At 38.3% G+C, this 18,866-nt stretch overlaps 1 protein-coding gene across 1 annotated transcript in view; it reads right to left on the bottom strand.

The window, feature by feature from the left end:
* Nucleotides 1–18,866, bottom strand: part of HOOK3 (hook microtubule tethering protein 3) — an 82,238-nt gene that overhangs the window by 59,554 nt on the left and 3,818 nt on the right. The window contains exons 2-3 of the mRNA XM_084278068.1: nt 9,734–9,819; nt 731–803 (exon numbers count right to left, since the gene is read on the bottom strand). Coding sequence (XP_084134194.1) covers nt 731–803; nt 9,734–9,819 — 159 coding nt within the window. The remainder of the gene's footprint in view (nt 1–730; nt 804–9,733; nt 9,820–18,866) is intronic.

Raw genomic sequence — 18,866 nt, 5'->3', positions numbered from 1 at the left:
ATGCATTTATAGGAAACATGAACTAACAGACAAAACATCACCATTTTGTTGCCCCAAGTAGTCAGGCTGGAAATAGCTATTTAGAAAGGTACATTTATCACCCTCTGAACAAAAATGCTCAGAAACTACACTAGCATCTTCTTCATGCGCACCTATGTTCTTCACATTTCATAATCCTCAACGTAGTACTATGAATCCTATTGCCTTAATGTTTGCAGAGAAAATACTAGAATGCTAAATGTTACAAGTGACCCAGCAAAACAGACTGTGGTTTAAAAAAACATGCTGAGTACAAACACCACAGAAAACACATTACTTCCTCTCCTAAAGCTCAGTATTTGTGCAGAGCTGACAAAGTAAAAGGAAAAAACATTTTGCAGTTTTCATTCAAATAAATTGCTTATTATTTTGCTATTTTTGAGCAGCCACTTCTCATTACATTAAAAAATAGTTTGTTTTTCAAATGTTGAATGAAATGAGGTAATGATGCATAAAGCTTATTTCAGTATTTTCCTCTTAAATTACTGAAACCTATTTACAAACTCAAAATGTCTTCTTTGATAAGCTGTGCAGGGCTACAGCAACACAAAAAAACAAGTAGATGTAATTAAAATGGTCTAAAATTCAAAATGCTGTACTTTCAAGCAAGGTCTTAATATAGACATATGCTAATATTTAGATACTTTACTGTATTAGAAACTGAAATGCAGATTCACCGACAAGCAAGTACCTTTAGTCTCCAATTATCTCCTACTTCTGTTTTGATCCTGTTCAGCCAATTTTCATCAAAGTACACTGGATCTCTGAAACACAAAAAAAATTAATATTAATTAAAAACTTCAGATTACAGAAACTGTGAGGATGCCTTGGTGATTAAGCCCTTATCTGGGGCTGAGGTTATTACCTCTGTGTCTAGCACATGGCCTGTACATAGAATCCTGCTACTACGCAATTCTCTTAGGCTTTGCACCCTGTTCCGTTGACAGAAAATCTTGATCCGTGTGCCATAAGTAACAAACACTTTTGAGGAATTTCTGTACTAGAAGTACATTTTCCGGGTATTCCGCTCTGTAGGTTTTTATTCCTTTAATGTATCAGCTGCTGCTGGAGTAGTATTTTCTTATGTTACTTGAAAGTGTTAAAAAATTGCTACTGTTCCGCATATTATGGATCCTGCTTACAGCTACTCAACTTCTAAATGGGATGCTTGAAACTGAACAATATATACATTGTCTTTATACAGTGAGAAGAATTAAGAAGTATCTCTAAAATCAAATACTTACTACTGAGAACACATACTACTATTATTTGTTCTACAAAATGCTATCAGTTTTTGCAAATCTCTTTTCATGGTAATCCTAGACAAATCTTTTTGTGAATGCTTTTCCTTAAAGGTCTCTCAATCTTCTGCACTTAAAACGAGGCAATCAAGATAAAGTACAGAATAACGCCCAGTGCCTGTAAAGTGTGCGTCTATCTCTAAACTCCTTCCCTCTCTTCCTTTTTTCACAAGCACCTTCCATAAGCTGTTCAAGAAAACTCCCAAATTTTCTTGCCCCCAGGTTCCAATATAATCTAAAAGGATAGCGTTTTCTACTGTTCACTTAAGTAAAAATTTCCTTATAGAGAATTTTGAAAATCATACAATCAGAACTAAGGAGAGAAACACTACAAATAACTGCTTTTAAAGGAGATGGTCAACATAAGAAAAGGCTCATTCATATTTCAAACTTGTAAAGTTATTTGGAAAAATATTTGTAAAAAAATCAGGGGGGGAAAAAAAACCCCAACTTCTTTTTGCAAGCACAAGGCTCTAATGAGTCAGCAGTAGGCCAGGTTAGAGTTTCATGTGAAGTGTTCTAAATCCTGGACTTCTATTTTTGCTACAAAGTACTATTAGATTTTCTGGTGTATCCTCTACAGATAGAAGGGATCTGGCGTGACTTTTTTTTTAATGGCAAGATCATGAGATGTTATGGTAAAAGCTCAAGAAAACTATGAAAGTGTGTGCAGATTCAAATGACATCTGTATCATATAGGCTGTAAATCAGCAATTACATTAGTACTTAAATTAGGGCACAGACTTTGCATCCATACTTTGTACCTAATGCACAGTAGCTCCTGTACTCCGTCTTTCCCAAAATGTCATTTTCACAATGCATCAAGGTCTGCAAGCAGCTTGTGATATAATACACAGCAATGGAGAGAGATCACAAACAGCAATGTTTCTCTAGTGACACATTCCAATTGCTATTTTTACACATTCTTTTCCAGACTCTGACATATTTCCTTTCCTCTGACATGGCATCCGCAAACATATAGCTGGAAGAACAGCTTTAATTACAAGTTAAGATGATGACTCCAAATTACTCCCATTCAAAAACAGTGCAGATCCAGCACAGATGACAGAATCTTAAACTATGAAACAGAAAAAGCAATGCCTTATCCAGAGTTTCATCTGCTTTTGAAACAAGTTTTCAAATAGCTTTCAAATGGCCTCTCTGCCCTCACAAGACAGGTAAACCAAGGAATGAAATTGATTCAAATACATACAAGATCTGCAAGAGATGAAGGTGGCTCAGGTTTTGCATGAACCAAATGGCTTTCCTTGCAAAAAGTCTTAATTTGGCTAACTTCCACTCAATCAGAACAAAATCATCTGGACTATAATGGGGAAAAACAAAAACACCAAACCAAACAAAAGAGTTCAAGTACCATATACCCCCCACTCTATTCCATCTGAGATGTGGGGTTCAAAAAGCACCCTTGTATCCTTCAGGTGCATCTTCTGGGAGCTGCCAACAGCCAAGTAAGCCTTGCTTATGCATGAAAACAGCAGAGTGTTTATGCAGCTGAGAAAGAAGGTATGCCTAGTTACCTGTGCTTCGCCAGCAAGAAGGACTAACAGAACTTTCTAAGGACTGTATCTTTAGGATACACTTAAGGATTGTACTTAGTCACTAACATCCTCAGCTGCAGTGCCGTGAATACACAAATTCTTGACTTAACAGTTTCATAGTGACTCTAAGAAGAAACACAGGTAAGCACAGGCAAGTGCCCACAAGAAGAATTATACCTGGACTGGCTCAGGTCAGCTCCACCTCATCCCACTTTGGAAGCCTGCACTCCAATGGCAACAAAGCAGCTTCTCTCACCTCCTACTGCAATAAAAGTAACACACTGGGCCTCTTACTACTTTAAAGATGTTGTCAGACATACATAAGGAAGGCCACTTAGAATGAAATCTCAGCTCATTGTAGTAGTCCTTTCCCACAGTTCCCATTTGTTTTTTCAAGCATACAAACCCCATGGAGGTATCCAAGGGTTCCAACCGATAAACAATCCACCCAAAATCATCAATACGTAACAGTGGCCAGAATAATACCAACAATTCTCTTTATAGCACCTCCATGCATATTAGGCAATAATTAGTATTACTAAAACACTCTGCTAGGAATACAAGCAGAAAAGCTACAGGTTGGGTATCACACCAAACAAACCTAAAATGATGATTCTTTCCTCACCTATAAATCATCCTATAATCATTCCTAGTATGCTGTATTTCGGTCCTCAAAAGTCCAGTTAAGATTCAAAATTAATACCAACAACAAAGTTTTTTCTGTATATATCAAACATTGAAATAAAATCTGAAATAAAAAGTTTCCATCACATTTTCTAGAAACACTTTCAAAGGGCCTTCCAGACAATAGATCATTCCCAACCCTTGCTGCAAACAAGTGTGTCTCTGCTGAATCTTTAGGAAAGATGATTCCATCACATTAAGAATTCTTTAACTTCCTTAGTCCCTGTCATTAAGAAGGGGACATTTCTTACAGTGTTTGAAAAAGCATCACCTCGGCAAATATGAAAATGTGTGGTTGAGAACTGATCAGCTGTGTTATAAAACCTACCAGCACATTTTGAGGAGCTAGTGCTTTAAATAAGGTCAGCAGAAAGCTGACTGGAGCATCATCATTACCATGAGACGACTTAATTGACCCAAGTATTCTGAATTCAGTAAGTTCCTGTGCCCAGGTCCAGACCTGGACAATCTCTCAAACTGAGTAACTTTCTGGGTTTATAAAGGTATTTGTGTATCAGTTGCTTGCTACATAGTAGCTGAATACAACCACAGATAACTGGGACTTTTTCAAGAACAAGATACTTATGCTTTTGTTAATGCTGTATCACTTCATGTGATGTTGTTTTCAGCAGTGCTCACTTGTACCATCTCCATCTTATTTTGTATGCAAATTTTCCTTTACTTAAGCGATCATCTCTCCACATCATAGATGCCAAGAGACAGAAATATTCTTCTGAAGAAAACCAACCCACAGAGCATGTAGTTTAACTCATGATTATTACTCATTTTAACAGTGTTACAGTAAGCTGCTTTCAGAAGTGCCTGTTTACAAAAATTTTGCTCCCCCAGTGATACACAAAGGCACAGCTTTTTTGTTTTACATGTGTCAAAACACACGCAGCATGCTGCAATGTATAATATTACAAATGAATAATTAAGTGGGGCACAATCACTGATGACAAATTAAAATACATACCATCTCTTACATTTTCCAAGGAATATGACAGACAAGGAAAGAATTGAAGCAAGATGGGCACCTGGTACTAAACAGTCTCCAGAGTGGAGTGAAAGGAAAATTTAACACTGCAGTATAACACAGAGAATTATGCTGTTCTAGGGATGGCAATGGGCAGTGAAAACATGAGTAACATCAATGAAGGCAACACCCCCCACACACTGCTCACTCTCCCCCACCCAGCCCCTCCCCAAAAAGGAAGATACAATCCAGAAGCAAGCTATGGCATTTCTTTCTGCTCTAAGCAGCACAAGCTACATGCTTTTAGCCAGACAGTCCAGTCTACTCAGACAATTCAACTATCTTCTTTGCTTCCTGAAATACAGCATTCTAACATATACATCAACACTGACTGTGTGCAGGCATCCTACCTTCCTGCATTTTGCACCATTTCTAGTCAGAGGGACCAGTAACCTTCACATCTGAACACAAGTGAACAGGGAATCTTACAGAATAATAATTTAATGATAAGCAAAAGCATAGACTGCATTTCTTCCTCCAAGATAATACAGTTAGCATAGGAGAATTCCTTTCAATGGTATTTTAACCTGAAATTTGAAGAGAAAGGTTTTATGATAAAATTAAATAAAGTGCCCTTCAGGGATTTAGCAATAACCTATCTAGGAACAATTGAACCTGTAAGTAAAATGATGCTGCTTGGTTACACAGCACACATTTCTGCCACTCTATATCAAACAGTACACTAGTAAAAAGCTTCTGAAGGAGTCAATAATTCCTTCTGTATCCTTTTCTTCTCAGAGTGTCTTCTAGGCTTTTTGTTGTGTTTTTTTTTTTTTTACAGAAAATTCTGCTACATTAGTTGTTACTTCTGCTGAGTGGCTCTTATGAACAAATGAGCTACTACTCTGACTGCAAAAAACAATGCACAAAAAACTGAGAACAGTGGAAGGAGCTGCTGGCCTCTTCTAAATACTTCACACAAGTGACAGCTGGGATTTTTCAGCTGATGAATAAGCAATATTCTTCCATTTTTCCCTTCACGGACAACAAATTCTACTGTTCAGTGTTGTGTAAGTTTTCTGTGTATCTAAAGCAACTAGTTCCCTGAACTAGGGATCTCTTTGAAAGAGTTCTTCATCATAAGCTACTGTCCTAATTTCATCTTGTTTCCACGCTGCCCTGACCTCGTAAGTACCCACAGACTCTCTCTACGATGGTGGAGGTTAAAAAAAAAAAATCATAATAGAGACTTTAAATTTTTAAGTTTTCAAGAAGAAACACTATCCTTATTTGCCTATTGAAATATATCCAGATAACTGGATCACTCCAATATTCTTCTTTCCTAATTTGAGTTCTTCACTGACTGCCTTGTTATTATTCATAGCAAAATGTTTTGGTTTGGAGTTTTTTGGGGGGTTGTTTTTTTTTTTTTTACTGGATATATGAATACGCTTTCTCAGCTGCTTTTTGAACATTATTTCATTTGCTATAGGAAGAATCCTGATGAATGCAAAAGCTGTTGTAACTCTCCCCTCCCATGTTTACGTGCTTCACCTATCAGTGCCAACAGCTGCAGAGAACAGAGGCTGATGAGGAATCCTGAACGGGAGGCAGCTATACTGAAAGACACACAAATTTCAAGGAACATACACTACAGAAATAGTACTTTATCATCCTGATTGGAATAAGAGTAACAGTGTTGAAGCTTTGTGCCTTCAGTCAAGACAACAAATCTGTCCTCTAAAGATTAACTTGTTGAGAGATTTTCCTGTCAAAGCCACAATTGTTCAAATTTTCACTGCAAATCACATCTGCCTGCAGTGACCTGGTGCTTTCAGGCTGTGCTTCCTATTTGCTACTTGACATCACTGCCTGTCTTTTCCAAATAATCTTGAGTACCCAGCTGTCTTGCTCTTACACATTTCTATATGTGCAAAAATTTTCTTTAACATGGTTACATTTCTTCAGACAGAGGGAGATGGTGCTACCAATATAAAAATAAAAGCAGGCTGGAAAAGTCTGCTCTAGACTTGCTTTATATCACCAAACATTCCTTGATCCCTGATTCAGTATTCTTCCTGTGGTACATTTTTGAAGAAGCAAAAGGAGGATTTCACTGGCAGTGTCAAATTTGTTTGTTTTCAAGAAAGAATACTTGAAACAACTTTGCCAACACACTCCTGAGCGGTTTTCTAGTCAACTGTACAACTGCTGATCCCTGTATTTTGTCTACATTCTCATCTCTCATGTCCAGGGAAACATGCAATGTTGGATATCCTACAACCCTTGGTATCTACTTCAAAACAATCAATTGGAGTCATCTTCTGTTACTACAACAAAAAAAAAAGGGGGGGGGGGAAGAACTATTTTCCCTCATAAAACTGTTCATCCTATCATGCCTGTTTTAAAATCCAAAAAACCTTTTGTACTCCAGTTTATCTCAACAGTAGTGCAGTATTATTGCAAAATCTCTGTTGAATAATCAATGTATTCATTGCCTAAGTACAGAAAATAGCAAACCTGAAGCACAGGTATGACAAAGTAAACAGCCAAACACTGATTTTGTCATGTTCAAATTATTAGAGCACTGACAAAGAACTTTAAATTAGCTGATCTTATATATAAACTGGGTAAATGAATGAATTCCTGTGTTCAGTGTCAGCAAGGTAATTTCTACAGAAAATACTTTAAACCATGCTACAGAAATGCAATATTTGTATTGTACTTCCTTTAAAACATTGGGTCAGCAGCTGAAAACAGCATCTCAGAACAGCCTTCCATTCAGGATTTCAAGATACTAGTCAGTGAGGTTACTGAGGGCCCTTCGACACTCAAGTTAATTTTGGTCTATATCAAGGTATATTATGCTTTAGATCTAAATTCTGATTAGTCTTTGAACTACAAATCAAGAATATACACACATATCCACTGCTGACCTATCATTAAGTGGAACCTGTACTCTACAGAAGTACTACAGATGTTCAAGAAATAAATAACCAGTATGTCACCATTACTTTTTTCCCCTAAATGCATGTCACTATTAGATTTTTTTTATAAATGCTCTGAAAACAGATTACAGTTGATTATGCTGAAATCATGACTCACTATAGAGTTTACTGAACACACTACTTATATGAACACCACTTATATACCTCAATTCCAGCAGGTATTTTTGAGAAGCAAGGACTGCTTGGAAGCAATGGGATCCACCTGACTATGGCGGGCGGAAGCATCTTCACCAACAGGCTGACAAATCTAGCAAGAGGAGTTTTGAACAAAGAAATATACAACAAAGGAATATACAACTAAATGTCAAGTGATAAATAGTGGACTCCACTGGCAAGCAAAGAATGTGGGATGATATGAAAAAGAGATACTTTAGTGTCAACAAAACAGGGCACCCCAAGCATGAAATAAGGAAGTGCCTACAGAGAAACACTTCAAGGAAAGCTCTCATCCTCAGAAATCAACAAGACTGGATGCACATGTGAAGTGCATGAGCACTAATGCATGCAGCATGTAGAACTAACAGGAGGAAACAGCTCTGTGTGTAGTCATAAGGCTACAGTCTCACTGGGATCTCAAAGATGTGGTAGGACAGCTCACATGACAACATCATTGATACAAATAAATACAAGTATTTTAGGAAGAACAAGCTGGAAAGGCAGTGACAGGGAGATGCCCTTTATGTGAGACAGCAGCAGAAATGCAGGAGCTCTCCCTAGTGATGCTGTTACAGGTGTCCAGTACAGACCACCTCATCAGGATAGTATCATCACAGACAAACTGATGACAAACTGATGAAGCATGGCCTAGGTAAATGGATAGGGAGGTGGGCTGAAAAATGGCTGAACTGCCAGACTCAAAATGTTATGAGCAGTACAGTTTGAGGCCAGTCACTAGCAGCATACCCAAGGGGTCAAGACATTAAACATCTTTAACAGTGGTGTAAATGACAGAACAGCATGCAAGTTTACAGGTAATACAAAACTAGAAGGAGTTTTAGATACACCTGATAGTTGGGCTGCCATTTGGAAGGACTGTGACAGGCTGGAGAAATGGACCAACAGGAATCTTATTTAGCAAAGTGAGCGCAACTCCATGTGCCAGTGTCTGCTAAGGGACCACATGGTTGGAAAACAGTCTTGCAGAGAAGCAGTATGGCAGAAATGAAGCTGAGCACACTCCAAGAAGGTGCCCTTGTAGTAAAGGAGGCCAACCACATCCCAGGCTGCACTGAGAAGAGCATTGCCAGCAAGCCAAGGGAAGTACTACTCGGGTCTAGTGCAACCACATCTGAAGTGCTGTGTCCTGAGCTCCCCACTGTAAGAGAGAACTGGACATAAAAGGACTCTCAGCTAAGAGCAATTAAGATGATTATCAGACTGTCATACAAGGTGAGACTGAGGGAGCTGTTTAGACTTAAGAAGAAAATACTCAGTGCAATCTTATCAATCCTGTATATAAATACCTGATGACTCCTCCTTGATACCATCACATAATCTTCTCAGTGGTATTCAGTGAAAAGGCAAGAGGCAGTGGACACAAACTGAAAGACTTCTGAACATAAAGAAAAAATGTCCACTGCAGCCATTATTTTTTTTTTTTTTAAACTGTGAGGGCAATTGAATATTGGAACAGGTACATAGCAGCTTTGGAAAAATTTCTCTATTGTATGAGCTATTATTCCTCCATTTACTCTCAAGGATGTAGTATCTCTGCAAACAACTAAATTGACACTTTCCTTCAGTTTATCACAGAATTTTTGTTGTATAAAACTAATTGTAACATTACTGATATACTAACTGTAGTTTCAGACAATCATCAAGGCCAACAGCTTACCTTGCACTCGTTCCAACTTTTTTAAAAATGTTTGAATTTATCAGTTTAGTTTTAGCTCAATTTACTTTCCAGTAAGCTCACACTTAAAAAAAAAATACCTCCCTAAGTCTAACTTTTAAACCTTTTTTTTAAGATAGGTAACTAAAAACTAGAGGAAAAAACCTGTATTACTCTTATTGCAGATTAAAGTACTGTCTAAGCATATGAAAAGCCACATCCTTATGGAATAGCAGCCAAGTTTGAATGAAAATAGTGAAATAGACTCAAATACAGGAAAACGCACAGATAATAAAGCTTTATCTATTTAATTCATTAAATACACAATTACTTACATTTTTTGAAGAACCTGGGCCATCACAACCCCATTCGTTAAATCTTCCACGGTCTGGCATGGTGCCTCAACATTAAATGTCTGGATCTGTAGAGCAAAGGAAAAGTTTGTTGGCGTTTACTGCAATGTCAAGGGATTTTCAGAAGTTAAAAAAAAGCTACCTAATAGCAAGTAGAACAGAGTAAACACCACTGGCTTACAGTCTTCATGTTAGGAATTCGGAAGTTTTAGATTTAACAGCAATCAAGGAAATGAACAGGGCTTACCACTTATTTCCACAAACCTGTAAACTTTGCTACAACTAACAGCCATACATTCTCCAGAAGGTAAATTTTCCACAGACTTTTCTAATCTGGAAAGTCACTGGGCCTCCTGCTCTCTAATTCAAGTACTTCTGGACCATATATTAAAGTATGCTCCCTCACTGAACATAGACAAGAAACTCAGCTTTTATAAGTAACACTGATCGCACAAAACTCTCATAGGCTCCCCACAAGCAGAAGACCAAACCTAGAGGGACATATATTCCAAGCTTAAGTATATTCTACTACCAGATGGAAGAGGAGAACACAGTGCAGCTAAACCCTAACAGGTCTATGCACTACTGGTGTTCTCAATGTTTAAGGTGTTTCATTAACAGAGTGACAAACAGTAAATTCTATATAATGACAAGCCCCTGATCTTCTGATGGCAGCTAAGACTCATAAATGCTGCTATTCTGCGGGTAAGGACCATAGGACTGAGCTGCTTGATGATAAAATTACTTACAATTAAAGATGAGTCAGTTTGAAAAAACTGCTCTCCACAGACTGCACACTAAAACACACTTACTGAGACCAATCTAAAGTTAATTTTTCAAGGATGCTGTGTAACAGTCTAGATTATGTAGGAGCAACAATGACCTCTTAAAATATCACAAACCTCATCAACACACATAATTAGTCCATGGTTTTTATTGATCAATTCCATTTTCATGCACATAGGATACAGGTTATCTGAAACCCTCCCACAAACTCAGGAACATATTAAACAGGAAAGAACATAGCAAAAAAAACCCAAAACCAAAAAACCACCTTCAATATCATGAGTGCTTATGCCTCAAGAATTTCAAGATGCTGTATGGACAAAATTTTTAATCATAGTCAATTACAATTTGTTTCTGATTTTGCATATCATACCTTTAAATAATGAAAATTTAAATCACTGTTGCATAACAGCCCCCCCCCCCCAACTTAACTACTATTGTTCACATTTTTCAAAAACAACAAAGTAAGATGCTCTTTTCAAATATGCATTGCCAACATTAAGGAGATATTCAAACGAACTGCAAACTAATAAAATACTTCTTAAAAATTCATTTTGTATCTTGATATGAAACAACTCTTTGCATGGAAGAGTACATAGGAGATACTACTACACCTACGGAATAAGCCTATTCCCATGACACAGAAAAACAAGATACATAGCCTCTGCTGCTTTGTAGCTAATTTTATCATTATACTCCCCAAGTACTTCATAAACAAGAAAAGGTCAAAACTGTTATTAAGGCTCATATAACCAGCCTGAACTCTCCCTCCCCAGTCATACATGCAAGACTGCCACTGTAGACGATAATGCTTTACTTATATGATAAAGAACAGAAAGAAAGACTAATTATATGACTTGTTTCCTCACATAAATTTGAATTTTATCATAAATGCCTTTGCTTTCATAGGAAACAAATATGGAGTATAATATTTTCAACTGTAGTGTCAATTACAGATACAAAACATTTATTGGGCTCTTGAAACGAAGGAACTATACTCTCTTCATATCCTCCAGAGATAGGAAAGTAACACATTTTCTTCAACAAAACCCTAACAAAAACAAACAAAGAAACCTTTACATAAAACAGCTTTACAAATTTATGTCAAAACTCCTATGCCATTCTCAGATAGTTCCAGAAAATGGTAAAACACTCTAAGAAACAGTAAAGTTCATTTTTCAGAAGGGAGAAGAATGATAAGAATGTGGCAATTCAGAAGCAGAGTCCAGCTGTGGAGACAAAGCAGCAAATACTTTTTTGCATGTGCCTCTAAACAGCTATTTAGTAACAGCTGCTAAAACACTGCCCTTCCTACCCACTGTGATGTGTTTCCTCCTGCAACACTTCTCTCATCCTGCCAAAACTGCTCCTACCTCTTGCGTGCTTGCAATACTGTCCCGTCATTAGTTCCTCAAAGCAGTAAATTAATTCCTGATTCACTGCTATGGTTTTCTTTTTCCCCACTTCTTGAACCACTATACAGAGCCTTGGCATTGTGCTCCAGAGACAGGATGCCATTCAGAGAGACCTGCACAAGCTCAAAAAGTGGTCCTGTGCGAAGCTCATGAGGTTCAACAAGGCCAAGCACTATATGAAGGCATAACTATATGAAGGTCAGAGAATTACAAAAAGATTCAGTTCTCAAATGCAGTAGCTGACATCAAGGATAAAAGTTGTGATGGGGGATCTGGCATCCCATAAGGCTGGAAGGAAAAAATAAAACAAAACACAAACCACCAAACAACAAATAAATACAAGCCAAACCTCCTTCCAAACCCCTACCAAAGAATAAAAAAAAAGCTCCCTTTCCCTTCTTAACACTAAAAATTAACAAAAGGCCTGCTCTTTGCACAGTGATTATATACACAGCTTGTTTTTTATTACTGGTGCAGTTTCATAATAGAACTTTTACGTATTCTTTGTAATAATTCCCCAATATCTTCATTAGAGGTTCTTAGCAAATAGAACACTGTATGACTGTTTATCTTAGGCACAAACACACCAAGAAGTAATGCCCAGTTTATAATTAGTTACTGATCAGAGCAAAGTACTCCCCAAACTATAAATGATCCTTTAGAATTAGTTATCAATTATTTCACTACATTTTTGGAACTGACTACACAAGCTTACAATTATCTGCCACACAGAGCCTAGAACAATGCTGCATCGCCACAAAAGAAAGATCACACAGGCAGGAAAGGGAAAAGTGGCTAAAAGGAGTAAAAACAAGAAAGGAATCAGCCTCACTAGGTTGGGTGCAAATCACTCCTCAATCCATTAGTAATAACACCCGAAAGAGCAAACTGGCACAGAACATCAAAAAGAGAAGGGTACTTCTGCCCTCTAACATTCACCCAAGGTTACCTATGAGATCGTCAAGAATCCCACTAAAACAAATTTCACTCATCTTCAATACCTGAGGGAAACTGGACCCTTTTTTTTCCAAGATGTAAGTTAAAAACATGATACAGAATTTTGTTCTTCCTCACATGCCAAATTCTTGTACTGACCTAGACGTGTCATAATGAGAACTGGATTCCTATGCTATAACCAAATCTTGTGCTTCTGGGAAACTTCAAGGTTTCTTCACCCATTTTTCTCCTCACAGTTCACTTCACTGCTATCTTCTGCTTAGACAATCGTGCCATAACCTAGTTTTTCATACTTTCCAAGACCGCAGCAGACTGCATGAAACAAAGAAAGGAAATCCAGGCTCTTCAACAAGCAAGTTTTATTCCATGATTTGAATTTCCGGATGGTTGTTAGATTTTCCTTATTAAAATCTCAAGAGTTACTTTGGAATCCAGCACTGAAATGTTGTGGTTTAGCCCCAGAGGCAGCTAAGCACCACCCAGCCACTTGGTCACTCCCTACGACCACGAAGAGAATCAGAAGAAAAAGGTAAAACTCATGGATTGTGATAAGAACCGTTTAATAGGGCAGCAAAGGAAGAGGAAAACAACAACACTAGTGAAAGAATATACAAAGTGAGTGGAGCAAGTGTTACACAATGCAAGCTGCTCAGCATGGAAAACTGAATGCCCAGCCTGTGTCCTCAAGCTGCAACCCCTCTCGCCCTGGCCAGCTCTCCCTTTAGGTACTGTGTATGATGACATATGGTATTAAGTATCCCTTTGGCTAGTTTGGGTCAGCTGACCTGGATGTTTTCTCTAGGTTCTTGTGAAAATTAACTCTATTCCAACCTAAAGAAACAGGGCATAAGGTTAGACACTCATTCAAACAATGAAATGGCAAGTTCTTTACGTTACTGTCTAGGGTGGGGACTCTTTCAGGGAGGATGGGTTGGATGTAACTTTTATTAATTTCCTTTCCATTTTATACATCTTGTGTTTGACCCCAAATACTTGAACAGGTCAAACCCATGAAAGATCTCATCCAAAATATTTCATTCATAGTTGAAGTTTTCCAAAGATTAAATGTTTCCTTTGCAAAAACAAACTGCAGAAAGTAGAAGAGAAGCTTACTTTAAAGGCTGATGACATGAGACCCATGACAGAGTAAAACACTGTACTATTTTGGCTGTGCCACTAAACTGCTGCTGAAGTAAAAGTACGACACACTATTAAGATACTATGAACAGAGTCTCATGTCTGAATGGTGTTGGTTTTAACCATTTCAGAAACATCCATGAGAAGACAAGCCAATTAATCTACCAGGAGAAAATGTGTGCATTCCTCTTTTTCAGTATAAAGGCAGATGAGACAAATGATGAAAAAGAATACAGTGTTTGTAATGAAGATAAAATGAAAATATGGTACCTAATAGGAAGGCCTAACACAGCACCACAAACCAACAGTTCTTTCCAAGCTTTGATCTACTTAAATATGCTTTATTTAAAAGTAGTATTTATCATTGATGCTTTCTCTTTTCTCAAAATACAAGCTATTAGTAAGGGCAAAGATGCAAAACATTACCTCACTACATCCACATTTACAGGATACATACATTCACACCCCAGCAAGCACCAATGAACTTAATAAACACCAAAAAAAGTGCCTTTTAAGACTAGAAGCACCTTCTCATGGAGGAAAAATACAAATGCTGGAGTTTACAGGAGGTGAACCATCAGCTTCCTCTGCTGATCAGAGTGCAAACTTTTTCATCTCTACTACCTAGAGCTGAAAAAATAATATAATTACAGTAGTGTCACATTAAATATAGTAAGTGTAGGATATCTTCTGTCTTCAGCACTCTGAGGCACAGAAGTCTAGATAATAATGCAACCCATAGAATTGGGATGCATTAAGTTTCACCAAAAGAGGATAACATAACTGTTCTCCAAAAGGAGGTGTTAAGTACAACTAGCAGAACGGTGCTCAATGAAGAAAGCAGCAAAATTCTTTCTATGCTGAATGAAGACTGCCAGGCTACAAGAAACCTGAAGAATACTGGAGAAATGTGCCCAAATTGATTCACACAAAGATAAAGGTCAGGCAGCAAGGCATAACTTCTATTTGATGGCATAGCAAAGCAAAGCCCATTAACTTCTTGGCTAGTGTTTAGCCAGAAAACAACCTTTGCCTATTAATAATCTAAATTTATATATATTTCTAATATTAGGGTTTTTTTAAAAAGAACAGAGATATAGAGATGACAGCTTTTCCCTTGCAAAAAATACAGAAAAAGAATAACTATTTAAAGCCCACAACTCCACCCTCTTGCAGCTATAATTTAGATGAAAAGTACTGTCTCTATTGACAGGTGGAATAAAGAACTCTCCCCCAAAGGCACAGAAGATGAAACAAAAAGCACTAAGTTCTTCAGAAATAGTATCTGCACAAGTGTTCCGAACAGTTCTGATCAGTGTTCAGAACACACAAGTGTTCTGAACAGTCTTTCACAGGATCACAAGAGTAAGTCGTAGCAGCTAAAAGACAGTATTCAGCGAGAGCAGGCAGTAAGTCTTCACTAGGCTAAGAAATTTCAGATTTAGATTCTAGAACCAGTAACACTGATGTACATCACGCCATTAAACTTAGCACATCTTACAGTTCAAGTCTTCTCCTTTTGCAGGATTTGTATTTCAGCAAACATTTTCCTGAATTTCATGGAGACTATGTAGGTATGTAAAACAAGATTTTTCAGAGGCTGATCAAATTCCATGATTCCTTATGGAAGGCAGGAGCCACCATGGCACAGGCTGCCATTTTCAGGCACTGTCCGTAAAACAAAATCAGCTACACCCTGATAGAGTCCTGCTATTTCCCCCTGCTATTTTTTAGCCAGCAGAAGGGTAGTTGAGTTGATAAAACAACTATTATTTCTTTTGCAGTTAACCACAAACTTTTTTTCCTACTTATTCCTATCCTAAAATAAAACTATGGCCATCTTGCTGTCATGGCAAACAAGTTCACTCAGAGGTTTATCTTATGTAATTCAGGAATGTAGGATACACTACAACTCATTTAATACTTTGCAACTATGGAAAGAATAAAATAGAGATGGTCATTTTCCAGATCTAGTCTCCCCAAAACATACATCAGGTGGGGTGTGAACACCTACTTGTTGCTTAGCTTAAGCATCTAAACTAGCTACCCAGAGAGACTTAACTCCTCACAATCAATGGCTCATCCACAAAGGACACAAAGCACTATGCTCCCAGTGTCGTGCAGTGCATATTTGCAAAGAAGCTCACAGCTAAATGGCATGAGAGGGCCCTACAAATTCTAGGGCTGAAGCACACTATCATCAGATTTACAATGCATTTTTTGAGCCACACTTGCTCCACTAGATGCACCACTAGAAAAACATTTCCTGCGTACCCGCTCCGAAAAGCTGCCCTCCCTTTGCAGCCGCAGCTCGTCCACTCAAACGCAACTCCAGCCTTGTCTTCATCAGAAGCTTTTGCCTGCCACATGCAGGAGTGGAGTGCTGGCTGGATTCACCCTGCCTTTAACCTTAGAGAGCTTTTCCCTCCACCAAGACCCTCCTGCTCCATTCCACGTTGTCTTTTGTTCACTGAGCAGAGCAAGTTCCAAGGAACTCACTGGAATGGCAAAGTAAGGCAGCCAGGAAAACTGCACCTGCATGCTCTCTTCAGGGCAGGAAGCCACTACCAGCAGGCTGGGGAAGGAGTTAATCCCTTTCCCTTTCCTGTGTGGCAGGACCTACCAGGCTGTTGGCAACAAAAGCCATAACAAGGACACCAACACCCTCTTCCCCTCACTTCCAGCCACACATTCCAGCCTTAACCTCCTGCTAGTGTTAGCTGCAACCTCATTGTGGGGCTTTTTAAATTAATGCCTAGGACTCACAAGTTAAATTGAATGAGCAACCCTGGGCTTAGGGTCTGAAGATGGAGGCAAACCAAAGTTAGTTAAGTCTTTCTAAATTAACACAGTACTAAAGACCTCAGATCAGCCATGAAAGCAGATTGGTCTTGGGACCCTCTTCTCCCTCCCCTGCTCCGCAACCTGAAGATCTGTAGTTACTCTGCAGAAGTCAAACACACTACAGCATAGACATCTGATGGTCCAAGAAGAGAGCATCAGAGTATTATACTCCAGTTTGAGATCCTCAAAATGGTCTCAAAATAGGACAAAGATAAGCGTGCAAAAATCATAGTTTGACTTCATCTTTTTGGAATAACTGTTTTAAGTACTTTGAAAGGAAGATAGAAATGGGCTTCTCTCCACACCTCCCACCTTGAGATTAACAAACTAGCAGAAAAGTTGCTTCCTTTGTACTGTTTAAAGTTCACAGTTCTCTGCAGCAAAATCTGCTTCTTATCCAAGCAATGTCTTGCAATCTCCCCCAAAAGAATGAGGGGCTGAACTGGGAATTGAATTTGTGTGTGTATTGAATCACATCTAAATGTTTTGGGTTTTTTTTTTCCTTGAGAGAACTAGCCATTTTTATAAGTAAGCATACTGCTACAGAACAGGTCTTCAGAAAGCAGTAAATTGAAAAAAGGGCAGGCTCTGTGATAAGGCCCCAAAAAATTAAAACCTAAGAGTCAAAATTCACATATGAAGAATGTCTGCACTATCAAATTCTATGTTCAGCCTTTCCTCCTGTTGCTGACTTAAAAGAAGGGTGGGAGGAAACACATACAGACTGTACCTTATTAATCTTTAATTACCATATTCATATATTATCATTCTTCTATTATTTAATCTACAACACAATCTTTAAGAGAAGTTACTCTCCCTCTGCTTGACCTGTCAGCAATAGCTCAAAAAAATTCCCTAAGCCTAATCATGGTGCTAGACAACCAGGCTCCTTCAAACACAGTAAATGCTATGCTCAGAATATCACTCTCAGACAACTACCCTGAAAAGAGTAGAACAACAAATTCTTTACCATCTTAGTGAGAGGTCGCAAAAAACATTTAAAAGTTGCTCAAGTTACTAATCTGTCACAGCATATGCAGGAACTGCCATCTGCCAGATACCCTGACCCATGCTCCAGCATTGCTGGCAAGCGCATTGGGTTTTTCCCCTCTATCTGAACAGCAATATATTGAAAAAGAACTATCCCCTTGACCTGCTGTCATCACCAGAAAAAAAGAGCACTTCTGAATTTTTATGTTTTCTTCAAGTGGTAAGAGATGCTGATGCGATTATATCACCAGAAGAAAACGAAACCCTGTCGCTTTGTGGTTAATCATCAAGGATGTAAAGAAGAGAGTTTAAAACAGGCTTGGCCAGCCTCTTACAATCTTCACATCTAGAAGAAACCAGAATACTACTTACACCCACAGCTGTGCAAAGATCAAGAACAGCATAGACTAAAACACAGCTTTACTGGTGAATTCCAGCAGATTTGATCCTCTCAGAAAAGGGTGCTTAGAAAGCAGTCTTCTTTAGGAACCAAAGCGTGTTTCAACACACACTCACATGGTCTCTATATTTCAAAGTAACAAAGGCAAACACTTTCAGCTGGGCACTGGCCACCACACAGAAGACAGAGATACACTGTACCAAGATTTTTCAGACAAAAAAAGGAGAAAGCTCAAAGGATCATACCATATAAATGGTCACAGTGCTTTTTATACAGCAGGTGAAAAAACATCAGCCTTTTATAAGTGAGAATTTTGTAAACACTGTAAAAGTTTTAACATGCCTTCCACAGAAACTGCATTTGGCCTTGAGGGTTGGAAGATAAAGAAAGCAGGTAAAATGCAGCTTGGTGAAGGCAGCACACAGTGAAATAAGAGATATTTATCATAACGAAGGAAAGAAAGTTCATGACATCTCCACAGCAATCTGCTACTTGTAACCAGACAGCAGTGACCCCTCTGAGGAATCCTGTGGTTTACATACCAATGCTAAGCAATCTTTTCAGTGTCACATCTTAGTTATGTTAA

This window comes from Gallinula chloropus (assembly GCF_964237585.1).
Source record: "Gallinula chloropus genome assembly, chromosome: Z".
Taxonomy (NCBI): Eukaryota; Metazoa; Chordata; class Aves; order Gruiformes; family Rallidae; genus Gallinula; species Gallinula chloropus.
Note: the sequence above shows the minus strand (reverse complement) of the source record. Positions and strands in the feature narration are given on the sequence as shown.